A 14,673-nucleotide genomic window follows, 5' to 3' on the forward strand; every position below is an offset into this window, starting at 1 on the left:
CAGAGAGCGCTCTATCAATGTCATTGTTTATCCTAATTACTTGGGAATGGATCTAACATTAACAGTCTTAATTGGCGGGTGATAATTAGCAAAAACATTAGCATACCTAATTAGACTATCAATAATCGATGCCTCAGTTAATATTAGGCTTCGCCCACAATTTTTTTCTCCCAAGTGTTTAGTAAGTTTTCCGCCGAATTAGCAGTACGAATCGTCTCAGTTGAACTTCTGTGCAGGCTGCAGCTCTGTCTATTTCCATCGCGTGAGTCACTCATTTATAAATTCCAGCAGTTCCACGCCGCTTCCTGATCCCTGACGTCACACGGTCGCAAGGGGGTAGTCCGCTGTAGTGCTCTGTACCGCAGCAGTTTCCCTTCACCGCTGAGATAGTGAGAGAGAGAGTCAACTTTTCTGTATTTAAATGGGAGTTTAGGACAAGGGGAATATATCCACAGGGCCACAGCCCTACGCCGCGACTGACAGCAGATCCACTTTATCCCATCCGGCTGAGGAAAAGCCATGGCCACTATAACCTGCCGAGTGCAGTACTTGGAGGACTCGGACCCTTTCGTCTGCACCAACTTCCCGGAGCCACGAAGACCGCCGCCCTATGATCTGGATGAAAACCTCGCCTTGAGTGAGCAGATAGCCGGGGTTCACAAACTCCTGGAGGCACCGCTGAAGGTAATTATTTTTTTAATTGGACAGCCTCATCCTCTTTCCAAAACGAATTGGTGCGTTGAGAATATGCTGGAGCCACCAGCAGCCTAGCTACACAGGTGAGATCCCCCATGCTGGTTGACTGGCTGAAGTCCAAGGCCATGTTATGCACAAGAGGGGATATCCTTGTCAAAAGTAGCCTACCAGTACGTTATTGACAGTCCAGTTATTGTGGTCCTCTGTAGCTCAGCTGGTAGAGCACGGCGCTTGTAACGCCAGGGTAGTGGGTTCAATCCCCGGGACCACCCATACACAAAAATGTATGCACACATGACTTGTAAGTCGCTTTGGATAAAAGCGTCTGCTAAATGGCATATTATTATTATTATTATTATTATTATTATTATATTATTATTATATTTCAAAAAGAAGGTTGCCTTGATAAATGAATATAAATGAATAACTTACCTTGGGAAAGTCATCTAAACTTGAACGTGCAGGTGAATGATTACAGACGGTTGATCAAGGCTCAATGATCAATCAATGATCAAGGGCAGTTTAATCTTCTCTAGTTTACTGAAGGTTGTTGATTAAGTCAAAATGTGCGTTGTAGTCAAATACGTTTTTCTGTCTAAAGGTCTCTGACCCCTTCCAACCCCTCTGTATTAACCCTGACCCCTTCCAACCCCTCTGTATTAACCCTAACCCCTTCCAACCCCTCTGTATTAACCCTAACCCCTTTCCAACCCCTCTGTATTAACCCTAACCCCTTCCAACCCCTCTGTATTAACCCTAACCCCTTCCAACCCCTCTGTATTAACCCTAACCCCTTCCAACCCCTCTGTATTAACCCTGACCCCTTCCAACCCCTCTGTATTAACCCTAACCCCTTCCAACCCCTCTGTATTAACCCTAACCCCTTCCAACCCCTCTGTATTAACCCTAACCCCTTCCAACCCCTCTGTATTAACCCTAACCCTTCCAACCCCTCTGTATTAACCCTAACCCTTCCAACCCCTCTGTATTAACCCTAACCCCTTCCAACCCCTCTGTATTAACCCTAACCCCTTCCAACCCCTCTGTATTAACCCCTAACCCCTTCCAACCCCTCTGTATTAACCCTAACCCCTTCCAACCCCTCTGTATTAACCCTAACCCCTTCCAACCCCTCTGTATTAACCCTAACCCCTTCCAACCCCTCTGTATTAACCCTAACCCCTTCCAACCCCTCTGTATTAACCCTAACCCCTTCCAACCCCTCTGTATTAACCCTAACCCCTTCCAACCCCTCTGTATTAACCCCGAACCCCTTCCAACCCCTCTGTATTAACCCTAACCCCTTCCAACTCTCTGTATTAACCCTAACCCCTTCCAACCCCTCTGTATTAACCCTAACCCCTTCCAACCCCTCTGTATTAACCCCTAACCCCTTCCAACCCCTCTGTATTAACCCTAACCCCTTCCAACCCCTCTGTATTAACTCCTAACCCCTTCCAACCCCTCTGTATTAACCCTAACCCCTTCCAACCCCTCTGTATTAACCCTAACCCCTTCCAACCCCTCTGTATTAACCCTGACCCCTTCCAACCCCTCTGTATTAACCCTAACCCCTTCCAACCCCTCTGTATTAACCCTAACCCTTCCAACCCCTCTGTATTAACCCTAACCCCTTCCAACCCCTCTGTATTAACCCTAACCCCTTCCAACCCCTCTGTATTAACCCTAACCCCTTCCAACCCCTCTGTATTAACCCTAACCCCTTCCAACCCCTCTGTATTAACCCTAACCCCTTCCAACCCCTCTGTATTAACCCTAACCCCTTCCAACCCCTCTGTATTAACCCCTAACCCCTTCCAACCCCTCTGTATTAACCCTAACCCCTTCCAACCCCTCTGTATTAACCCTAACCCCTTCCAACCCCTCTGTATTAACCCTAACCCCTTCCAACCCCTCTGTATTAACCCCTTCCAACCCCTCTGTATTAACCCTAACCCCTTCCAACCCCTCTGTATTAACCCCTAACCCTTCCAACCCTCTGTATTAACCCTGACCCCTTCCAACCCCTCTGTATTAACCCTAACCCCTTCCAACCCCTCTGTATTAACCCTAACCCCTTCCAACCCCTCTGTATTAACCCTAACCCTTCCAACCCCTCTGTATTAACCCTAACCCCTTCCAACCCCTCTGTATTAACCCTAACCCCTTCCAACCCCTCTGTATTAACCCTAACCCCTTCCAACCCCTCTGTATTAACCCTAACCCCTTCCAACCCCTCTGTATTAACCCCTAACCCCTTCCAACCCCTCTGTATTAACCCTAACCCCTTCCAACCCCTCTGTATTAACCCTAACCCCTTCCAACCCCTCTGTATTAACCCTAACCCCTTCCAACCCCTCTGTATTAACCCTAACCCCTTCCAACCCCTCTGTATTAACCCTAACCCCTTCCAACCCCTCTGTATTAACCCTAACCCCTTCCAACTCTCTGTATTAACCCTAACCCCTTCCAACCCCTCTGTATTAACCCTAACCCCTTCCAACCCCTCTGTATTAACCCTAACCCCTTCCAACCCCTCTGTATTAACCCTAACCCCTTCCAACCCTCTGTATTAACCCCTAACCCCTTCCAACCCCTCTGTATTAACCCTAACCCCTTCCAACCCCTCTGTATTAACCCTAACCCCTTCCAACCCCTCTGTATTAACCCTAACCCCTTCCAACCCCTCTGTATTAACCCTAACCCCTTCCAACCCCTCTGTATTAACCCTAACCCCTTCCAACCCCTCTGTATTAACCCTAACCCCTTCCAACCCCTCTGTATTAACCCTAACCCCTTCCAACCCCTCTGTATTAACCCTAACCCCTTCCAACCCCTCTGTATTAACCCTAACCCCTTCCAACCCCTCTGTATTAACCCCTAACCCCTTCCAACCCCTCTGTATTAACCCTAACCCCTTCCAACCCCTCTGTATTAACCCTAACCCCTTCCAACTCTCTGTATTAACCCTAACCCCTTCCAACCCCTCTGTATTAACCCTAACCCCTTCCAACCCCTCTGTATTAACCCTAACCCCTTCCAACCCCTCTGTATTAACCCTAACCCCTTCCAACCCCTCTGTATTAACCCTGACCCCTTCCAACCCCTCTGTATTAACCCTAACCCCTTCCAACCCCTCTGTATTAACCCCTAACCCCTTCCAACCCCTCTGTATTAACCCTAACCCCTTCCAACCCCTCTGTATTAACCCTAACCCCTTCCAACCCCTCTGTATTAACCCTAACCCCTTCCAACCCCTCTGTATTAACCCTAACCCCTTCCAACCCCTCTGTATTAACCCTAACCCCTTCCAACCCCTCTGTATTAACCCTAACCCCTTCCAACCCCTCTGTATTAACCCTAACCCCTTCCAACCCCTCTGTATTAACCCTAACCCCTTCCAACCCCTCTGTATTAACCCTAACCCCTTCCAACCCCTCTGTATTAACCCTAACCCCTTCCAACCCCTCTGTATTAACCCTAACCCCTTCCAACCCCTCTGTATTAACCCTAACCCCTTCCAACCCCTCTGTATTAACCCTAACCCCTTCCAACCCCTCTGTATTAATCCTGTGTTTCTCCTCTCCGTATATGATACAAAACTAGACTACTTGTCTCCATTAAAAACATTCCTTTACAAATCAACCTAATCACTCCCTTGCCCCGGGGTGAGAGCCAGTGCATCCCAAATGGTACCCTATTCCCTTTTTATAGTGCACTACCCTATGGGCTCTGGTCTAAAGTAGTGCACTATATAGGGAATAGGGTGCCATTCTCTGGTCTAAAGTAGTGCGCTATATAGGGAATAGGGTGCCATTCTCTGGTCTAAAGTAGTGCACTATATAGGGAATAGGGTGCCATTCTCTGGTCTAAAGTAGTGCGCTATATAGGGAATAGGGTACCATTTGGGATACAAACAGATACTTCCCTGGCAGTTAGAGAGATACAGTAGATCTGAATAACTGATAGCATGGAAATGTCAAAACTTGTCTTGTATCCGATCAGCAACAAGATAACTTTTTGCTCTGTTCATTATAGTTTGTTGTGGGAAAATGTTGTATTATTTCAACATAATAATAATAAGGTAATAACTTGAGGGTTTTGCTCTGTTCTTAGTTTTAGTTTGTTAGTTTGTTTATTATTAGTTTATTATGGGAAAGTGTTTTCTGACCCCCCCTTCCCCCCTTCCCCCTCCCCTTCCTCCCTTCCTCCCTGGATGTCAGTTTAGTCTAAATGGAGTTAATACCCAAGGAAAGGGTGGGATCTGTAAACACAAGATAAGCTGCAGTGGAATGGCGTCCTCTACCAGATACCAGCCCTAAATGCACCAGCCTCGTACGCAGGGCTTATCTCCTAAATGCACCAGCCTCGTACGCAGGGCTTACCTCCTAAATGCACCAGCCTCGTACACAGGGCTTACCTCCTAAATGCACCAGCCTCATACACAGGGCTTACCTCCTAAATGCACCAGCCTCGTACACAGGGCTTACCTCCTAAATGCACCAGCCTCGTACACAGGGCTTACCTCCTAAATGCACCAGCCTCATACACAGGGCTTACCTCCTAAATGCACCAGCCTCGTACACAGGGCTTACCTCCTAAATGCACCAGCCTCGTACACAGGGCTTACCTCCTAAATGCACCAGCCTCGTACACAGGGCTTACCTCCTAAATGCACCAGCCTCGTACACAGGGCTTACCTCCTAAATGCACCAGCCTCGTACACAGGGCTTACCTCCTAAATGCACCAGCCTCGTACACAGGGCTTACCTCCTAAATGCCACCCTATTAATATACACTACTGTTCAAAAGTTTGGGGGCACTTAGAAATGTCCTTGTTTTCTAAAGAAAAGCAATTTTTTTGTCCATTAAAATAACATAGTGTAGATATTGTTAACGTTGTAAATGGCTATTGTAGCTGGAAAGGGCTGATTTTTAATGGAATATCTACCTAGCCGTACAGAGGCCTCATTATCAGCAACCATCAGTCCTGTGTTCCAATGGCACGTTGTGTTTGCTAACCCAAGTTTATCATTTTAAAAGGCTAATTGATCATTAGAAAACCCTTTTGCAATTATGTTAGCACAGCTGAAAACTGTTGTGCTGTTGTGCTTAAAGAAGCAATAAAACTGGCCTTCTTGAGACTAGTTGAGTATCTGGAGCATCAGCAATTGTGGGTTCGATTACAGGCTCAAAATGGCCAGAAACAAATGACTTTCTTCTGAAACTCGTCAGTCTATTCTTGTTCTGAGAAATGAAGGCTATTCCATGCGAGAATTTTCCAAGAAACTGAAGATCTTGTACAACGCTGTGTACTACTCCCTTCACAGAACAGCGCAAACTGGCTCTAACCAGAATAGAAAGGGGAGTGGGAGGCCCCCGGTGCACAACTGAGCAAGAGGACAAATAGTTTGAGAAACAGGCGCCTCACAGGTCCTCAACTGGCAGCTTCATTAAATAGTACCCGCAAAACACCAGTCTCAACGTCAACAGTGAAGAGGCGACTCCGGGATGCTGACCTTCTAGGCAGAGTTGCAAAGAAAAAGCCACATCTCAGACTGGCCAAAAAAAAAGAAAAGATTAAGATGGGCAGTCTGAGATATGGTTTTTTCTTTGCAACTCTGCCTAGAAGGTCAGCATCCCAGAGTGGGCCTCTTCACTGTTGATGTTGAGACTGGTGTTTTGCGGGTACTGTTTAATGAAGCTGCCAGTTGAGGGCCCCTAGAGCTCAGGGCCCCACAGAGCTCAGGGCCCGTAGAGCTGGTCAGAAGTAGTGCACTATATAGGGAGTAGGGTGCCATTCTCTGGTCTAAAGTAGTGCACTATATAGGGAATAGGGAGCCGTTTGGGACACAGCCAGGGATGGGAAGCCACTGCCACAGGCGCTACTGGAATAGTGTGGATGGTGTTATAGTAGTGGAATATTAAACAAATCAAAATGTTTTTTATATTTGAGATTCTTCAAAGTAGCCACCCTTTGCCTTGATGACAGCTTTGCACACTCTTGGCATTCTCTCAACCAGCTTCATGAGGTAGTCACCTGGAATGCATTTCAATTAACAGCTGTGCCTTGTTAAAAGTTAATTTGTGGAATTCCTTAATGTGTTTGAGCCAATCAGTTGTGTTGTGACAAGGCATGGGTGGCATACAGAAGATAGCCCTATTTAGTAAAAGACCAAGTCCATATTATGGTAAGAACAGCTCAAATAAGCAAAGAGAAATGACAGTCCATCATTACTTTAAGACATGAAGGTCAGTCAATCCGGAACATTTCAATAACTTTTTAAGTTTCTTCAAGTGCAGTCGCAAAAACCATCAAGCGCTATGATGAAACTGGCTCTCATGAGGACCGCCACAGGAAAGGAAGACCCAGAGTTACCTCTGCTGCAGAGGATAAGTTCATTAGAGTTACCAGCCTCAGAAATTGCAGCCCAAATAAATGCTTCACAGAGTTCAAGTAACAGACACATCTCAACATCAACTGTTCAGAGGAGACTGCGTGAATCAGTCCTTCATGGTCGAATTGCTGCAAAGAAACCACTACTAAAGGACATCAATAAGAAGGAGAGACTGGTAGAAATCTGTCCTTTGGTTCCAACCGCCGTGTCTATGTGAGACACAGAGTAGGTGAACGGATGATCTCCACATGTGTGGTTCCCACCATGAAGCATGGAGGAGGAGGTGTGATGGTGTTGGGGTGCTTTGCTGGTGACCCTGTCAGTGATTTATTTAGAATTCAAGGCACACTTAACCAGCATGGCTACCACAGCATTCTGCAGCGATACGCCATCCCATCTGGTTTGCGCTTAGTGGGACTATCATTTGTTTTTCAACAGGACAATGACCCAACACACCTCCAGGCTGTGTAAGGGCTATTTGACCAAGAAGGAGAGTGATGGAGTGCTGCATCAGATGACCTGGCCTCCACAATCACCTGACCTCAACCCAATTGAGATGGTTTGGGATGCGTTGGACCGCAGAGTGAAGGAAAAGCAGCCAACAAGTGCTCAGCATATGTGGGAACTCCATCAAGACTGTTGGAAAAGCATTACTCATGAAGCTGGTTGAGAGAATGCCAAGAGTGTGCAAAACTGTCATCAAGGCAAAAGGTGGCTACTTTGAAGAATCTCAAATATAAAATATATTTTGGTTACTACATGATTCCATATGTGTTATTTCATAGGTGGGATGTAGCTCAGTTGATAGAGCATGGCGTTTGCAACGGCAGGGTTGTGGGTTCGTTTCCCACAGGGGGTATGAAAAAATAAATAAATGTATGCACTAACTGTAAGTCGCTCTGGATAAGAGCGTCTGCTAAATGACTAAAATGTAAAAATGTTATCATTCTACAATGTAAAAACAATAGTAAAAATAAAGATAAACCCTTGAATGAGTAGGTGTGTCCAAACTTTGCACTGGCACTATAGTTCAAGCCTGGTCCAAGATCAGGTTGTGCTCTTGTCAACTCCATTACTGTCGTTGTAAAGTCAGTCAGTTGCATAAGGAGTTGAGAGAGCAGGAACATGCTGGCTTCCTCTCACTAAAGCATGGCGCTTACTGGAGATAAATTCCTTTTGGCATTGTTTGGATACGTGCTTAATTGTTGTATGCTTGCTTTTACCCTTGGTTGGCGTTGTTGTGATTCTGTCAAGACGATCAGGATTGGTTGGTATTTAAAGGTCGTGAGGCTGTTTTTCTCGTTCAAGTATAGAGCCTGATGCATTTAGCCTATGTCTGTAGAAAGTATGTAGCCTGTGTGTGTAGAAAGTATGTAGCCTGTGTGTGTAGAAAGCATGTAGCCTGTGTGTGTGTGTGTGTGTGTGTATTCCATAGAAAGTGAAGGGGATTTGTATCCTGACTCATTAGAACCACGGCAGAAGGCTCAGCAACAGTGTTATCAAGCTGATGACATCAATGCCAGAAACTGGGGATTATTTATTCTAACCTCCAAATTAGATGAAAGCTAATCTTTCTACATTGGAACAATGATAGCAATGTTAAAATATCAAAATAATGTGTCTGTCCTATCACAATCGATCGGTCTTAATGTTGATGTTTACTGTGTATAGTATGCCTGTTTTGTGTAAATATATGTCTACACTCCCTGACATGGCTGTCCCTGTATTTGTTCCGTCCCAGTTGGAGGAGTGTGCTCTGCAGATGGCCTCCAATGGGAACTACCTGGACCTGGAGCTATCCCTAGGGGAACAGAAAGATGATGTGGAACAGCTCTATGACGATGTGGGGTAAGGATACCTCTCCTTCTCCTCCTCCTCCTCCTCCTCCTCTCTTCCTCTCCTCCTCTCCTTCTCCACCTCCTCTCTCCCACCTCTCCTCCTTCACCTCCTCCACCTCTCCTCCTCCAGATCTCCTTCTCCTCCTCCACCTCTCCTCCTTCTCCTCCTCCTCAAACTCTCCTCCTCCTCTCTCCCACCTCTCCTCCTTCACCTCCTCCACCTCTCCTCCTCCTCTCCCTTCCTCCCTCTCTCCTCATCTCTGTTTTACCTTTTCTCACACACACTCACATTCACATGAGTTATACAGCAACACAACATGAAGACACAGTCAGGGTGTTTCAGGAGGTCATAGGGTTACACAGCAACACAACATGAAGACACAGTCAGGGTGTTTCAGGAGGTCATAGGGTTACTCAGCAACACAACATGAAGACACAGTCAGGGTGTTTCAGGAGGTCATAGGGTTACACAGCAACACAACATGAAGACACAGTCAGGGTGTTTCAGGAGGTCATAGGGTTACACAGCAACACAACATGAAGACACAGTCAGGGTGTTTCAGGAGGTCATAGGGTTACACAGCAACACAACATGAAGACACAGTCAGGGTGTTTCATAGTGAGGGTCAGGGTTCCTAGTCATTGATGCTACAGTATCTCTGGTTGTGTCTGTTCTGTCCAAGCTGAGTTTATAGCTGAGTTTAGCAGGGCTTGCCTGTGTTGCAGGATGAAGTGAGTCATTTTATTGAGATAGGAAGTGTCACTGACTGGAGCGATGACACGTATGAGTTAGAGTTGGAGAGGGAGTAGGTGTTAGTGACTTTACTGATTTAAGAGATTGTGGAAGTTTTAGATGTGAAATGCAGAACGATAGGACCTTTTGAACAGTTCCAGATGAAGTTGTGCCTTTTTACTGGGCTTCAGTAGCAATCCAGCTCTCTATCCACCTGTCTCCTTCTCACAGTGTAGCACATTTTAGAGCAGTGTAAAGCTGTGTAGAACATTCTAGAGCAGTGTAGAACATTCTAGAGCAGTGTAGAGCAGTGTAGAGCAGTGTAGAACATTCTAGAGCAGTGTAGAACATTCTAGAGCAGTGTAGAGCAGTGTAGAACATTCTAGAGCAGTGTAGAGCAGTGTGGAACATTCTAGAGCAGTGTAGAGCAGTGTGGAACATTCTAGAGCAGTGTAGAACATTCTAGAGCTGTGTAGAACATTGTAGAGCAGTGTAGAGCATTCTAGAGCAGTGTAGAACATTCTAGAGCAGTGTAGAACATTCTAGAGCAGTGTAGAGCAGTGTGGAACATTCTAGAGCAGTGTAGAGCAGTGTGGAACATTCTAGAGCAGTGTAGAACATTCTAGAGCTGTGTAGAACATTGTAGAGCAGTGTAGAGCATTCTAGAGCAGTGTAGAACATTCTAGAGCAGTGTAGAACATTCTAGAGCAGTGTAGAGCAGTGTGGAACATTCTAGAGCAGTGTAGAACATTCTAGAGCAGTGTAGAGTAGTGTAGAACATTCTAGAGCAGTGTAGAACATTCTAGAGCAGTGTAGAGTAGTGTAGAACATTCTAGAGCAGTGTAGAACATTCTAGAGCATTCTAGAGCAGTGTAGAGCAGTGTAGAACATTGTAGAGCAGTGTGGAACATTCTAGAGCAGTGTAGAACATTCTAGAGCAGTGTAGAGTAGTGTAGAACATTCTAGAGTAGTGTAGAACATTCTAGAGTAGTGTAGAACATTCTAGAGCATTCTATAGCAGTGTAGAGCAGTGTAGAACATTCTAGAGCAGTGTAGAGCATTCTAGAGCAGTGTAGAGCAGTGTAGAACATTCTAGAGCAGTCTAGAGCAGTGTGGAACATTCTAGAGCAGTGTGGAACATTCTAGAGCAGTGTAGAACACTGTAGAGAAGTGTAGAGCAGTGGTTCCCAACCTTTTTCGGTTACTGTTCCACCAACTGAATTTTGCTCTGCCCGGAGTACCCCTGAAGTACCCCCTCGTGCATTTGACCAGTAGGTCTATGGTCTCATGAGTCATCTCAAGTACCCCCTGTGGCTAGACCAAGTACCCCCTGGGGTCCTAGTACCCCTGGTTGGGAATCAGTGGTGTAGAGCATGGAGCTGGAGCTGTGAGGAGAGATGCTGGGTACATGGTGCTCTGTGCCTCTGTGTCTCTCTCTCTCTGTTGCTTGTTTCCAGACGGCGTGTCAGTCATCATGTCCCTGTGAAGTGGCCCTCTAAATCTCTTCACACTCTCCTCACATCTCTCTCAGCTAGAGGAGACACAGGGGGAGAACAAGGGGCAGAAACACGCGCACACACGCGCACACACACACACACGCACACACACACACACGGACAGACAGACAGACAGACAGACAGACAGACGTATGGCCCCATGCAAACAAACACACATACACGTTCTCCACCGGCTAGTTGCTATTGTGGAAAGGTGTCAAGTTCAGTATTGTTAATGACAACCTAGTCCCCTTTAAACTCACAGGATGAAAATAGTCTGGGGGGGAAGCGTATGAAGGCCATATGAGTCTGTCAGTGGGTTGAGACTGGGACCATATGAGTCTGTCGGTGGGTTGAGACTGGGACCATATGAGTCTGTTGGTGGGTTGAGACTGGGACCATATGAGTCTGTCGGTGGGTTGAGACTGGGACCATATGAGTCTGTCGGTGGGTTGAGACTGGGACCATATGAGTCTGTCGGTGGGTTGAGACTGGGACCATATGAGTCTGTCGGTGGGTTGAGACTGGGACCATATGAGTCTGTCGGTGGGTTGAGACTGGGACCATATGAGTCTGTCGGTTGGTTGAGACTGGGATCATATGAGTCTGTCGGTGGGTTGAGACTGGGACCATATGAGTCTGTCGGTGGGTTGAGACTGGGACCATATGAGTCTGTCGGTGGGTTGAGACTGGGACCATATGAGTCTGTCGGTGGGTTGAGACTGGGACCATATGAGTCTGTCGGTGGGTTGAGACTGGGACCATATGAGTCTGTCGGTGGGTTGAGACTGGGACCATATGAGTCTGTCGGTGGGTTGAGACTGGGACCATATGAGTCTGTCGGTGGGTTGAGACTCAAAAGGTTCAGTCCAGTGTGTCTGAGTGTGAATGGTTTTTAAGTTTCTTCTTCCTCAGTATCCGAATAGACATCCAGTACGTTTCTCCCCAGACAGACTGTGATTGTCTTACTGCAACGAACACTGTTTATAATCTATGGGGCCCCCGTTCATTAACTTGTGCCTGAATCTGATTTGACCCTCACCAAGCTTTCTGTCTGTCCTTTTCTAGTTCACACGAGTTTGTCTGCATCCCAAATGGCACCCTATTCTCTATATAGCACACTACTTTAGCTAGAGCCCTATGGGAGGGAGTAGGACACTTTTTAAAGGGATTAGGGTACCATTTGGAACGCAGACAAAGACTCGTTTTGTCCTGCTGTGACCTTCTCTACCCCCTCCCCCTCCCCCGAGGGGGCGGAGCCCAGATCATTCATATCTAACATCACGTCACCTCAGTCAGGAAGCAGCAGCAGCAGGCTGAGAACATGAATGGGAGAGAAGACCCACAGGCCGGTCAAATGCCCCTGCCTCCTAAAAATGACCGAACCAACTCTGAGGTGAAAAGGTGACGGTGAAAAACATAGCTGTCTGTTCAGCCATCTGTGGCGTGTTTTGATCTGGAAGCAGCTCTCCGCCTGTTAGAAGTACTGGGACATGTCTCCTATGTTGTTGTTGAAGCCGGAGTCCTCGTCTGCCTCCCAAATGCCAGCCTTTTCCCTTTTCTAGTCCACTACTTTAGGGCCTATAGGGCTCTGGCCAAAAGGTAGTGCACCCCTGGTTAACTGGCTTTATGAACATGGAGAACACAGGAGAGCTGGGACAAGGGAGCGTTTGTGTGGAACAGTGTGTGGTCACACAACTGGAATACGTGTAATGTCTGCATGGAAGGAGGGAGGGAAGGAGGAAGACATGGTGGAGAAGGGGGGTTAGGGGGGATTGGGTTGGCACAGAGGAAATACGGCATTTGAAAGACCTGGAAAACGGCAGGGTGCTAATTGTCATGTGAGTGACTCTGCTTGTGTGCACTACCAGTCAAAAGTTTTAGAACATCTACTCATTCAAAGGTTTTTCTTTATTTTTACTATTTTCTACATTGTAGAATAATAGTGAAGACATCAAAACTATGGGAGACCCATGGGGCGGCGCACAATTGGCCCAGCGTCGTCCAGGGTAGGGGAGGGAATGGCTGGCAGGGAGGTAGCTCAGTTGGTAGAGCATGGCGTTTGCAACGCCAGGGTTGTGGGTTCGATTCCCACGGGGGGCCAGTATAAAAAATAAAATAAAATAAAATAAAAATAATAATAATGTATGCACTCACTAACTGTAAGTCGCTCTGGATAAGAGCATCTGCTAAATGACTAAAATGTAATGTAAATGTATGAAATAACACATATGGAATCAGGTAGTAACCAAAAAAGTGTTAAACAAATCAAAATGTATTTTATATTTGAGAATCGCTTCAAATAGCCACCCTTTGCCTTGATGACAGCTTTGCACACCCTTGGCATTCTTTTTTGTTTAACACTTTGTTGGTTACTACATGATTCCATATGTGTTATTTCATAGTTGCGATGTCTTCACTATTGTTCAACAATGTAGAAAATAGTAAAAAAAATTAGAAAAACCCTTGAATGCGTAGGTGTTGTAAAAGTTTTGACCGGTAGTGTGATGAGGTCACACACACATACACATACACATTCTCACACACACACACACTCCCTGACACAGCATAGTCTCCATACCTCTCCATCTCCAGTCTCTCTGCTGTTTTCCTCTGCTGTCCTCCAGAACTTTCCATAATATATAATCCCTGCTGGACCAGCAGTTCAAGCAGCTGAAGCGGTCACAGCCCAGCCATGGTTGTGTTTATTGGGATGGGATATCTACTGTCTAGCCCCAGACCAGCCATGCTACTATGTGGAATGGTTTGCTGTTAAAACTGACAATGAACTGACATGATACTTACGCAGTCTGTGCTTCAGGCACCATTCCACTGGCAGTAGGAAGTATTGAGCCACATCCTCTCTATGGATATTTCACCGTATGACCTGAGATGTTATTGAGTAACGGATACTGTCAGTTCTTTATGGTTCGACTAGTCTTCTCTCTCTCTCTCTCTCTCTCTCTCTCTCTCTCTCTCTCTCTCTCTCTCTCTCTCTCTCTCTCTCTCTCTCTCCTCCTCCTGTCTTTACTACTGTAGTCTCCCCTCTCTCCTCTGTATTTCCTAAAGAGTCTCCCCTCTCTCCTCCACAGTAAAGGGAAGAAACCCATCCTGATCCTGAGAACTCAGCTATCAGTCAGAGTCCACTCCATTCTAGGTAAGAACCATCTCCTCCTCTTCCATCCCTCTGTCCCACTTGAAACAAAGAACATATCATGAAGGCTTTATAGAGCGTTCATGAATCGTTCCTAAATGCTTCATAAGCACTTCATAGATGCTTTACAGCAAGATGTTTGCTTATGAAGGATTTCTGAAACATCTATATACCCCTTTTTTATAAAGGGTTTATGAAGTCTTCAATAAGTCTTAAGTTATGATTCCTCTTCCTTCCCTCTGTCCACTCCTCCAAAGCGAGTGATGACTCAAGGGAAAGCTGCGGTGTGGATTTCCCATCTCTCCTACCGTCTCTAATGTACCCAGCCACCGGCTTCCTATTGCCCATAGGGCTCTGG

At 46.3% G+C, this 14,673-nt stretch overlaps 1 protein-coding gene across 1 annotated transcript in view; it reads left to right on the forward strand.

Moving 5' to 3' along the window:
- Nucleotides 1–382: 382 nt before the first annotated feature.
- The window catches only part of LOC121548201 (FH1/FH2 domain-containing protein 1-like), a gene marked incomplete at its 3' end in the record, with an annotated part of 87,429 nt that continues 73,138 nt past the window's right edge, over nucleotides 383–14,673 (forward strand). Inside the window, exons 1-3 of the mRNA XM_045217183.1 lie at nucleotides 383–684; nucleotides 8,836–8,942; nucleotides 14,254–14,318. Coding sequence (XP_045073118.1) covers nucleotides 520–684; nucleotides 8,836–8,942; nucleotides 14,254–14,318 — 337 coding nt within the window. The remainder of the gene's footprint in view (nucleotides 685–8,835; nucleotides 8,943–14,253; nucleotides 14,319–14,673) is intronic.

This window comes from Coregonus clupeaformis, unplaced genomic scaffold (assembly GCF_020615455.1).
Source record: "Coregonus clupeaformis isolate EN_2021a unplaced genomic scaffold, ASM2061545v1 scaf0957, whole genome shotgun sequence".
Lineage (NCBI taxonomy): Eukaryota > Metazoa > Chordata > Actinopteri > Salmoniformes > Salmonidae > Coregonus > Coregonus clupeaformis.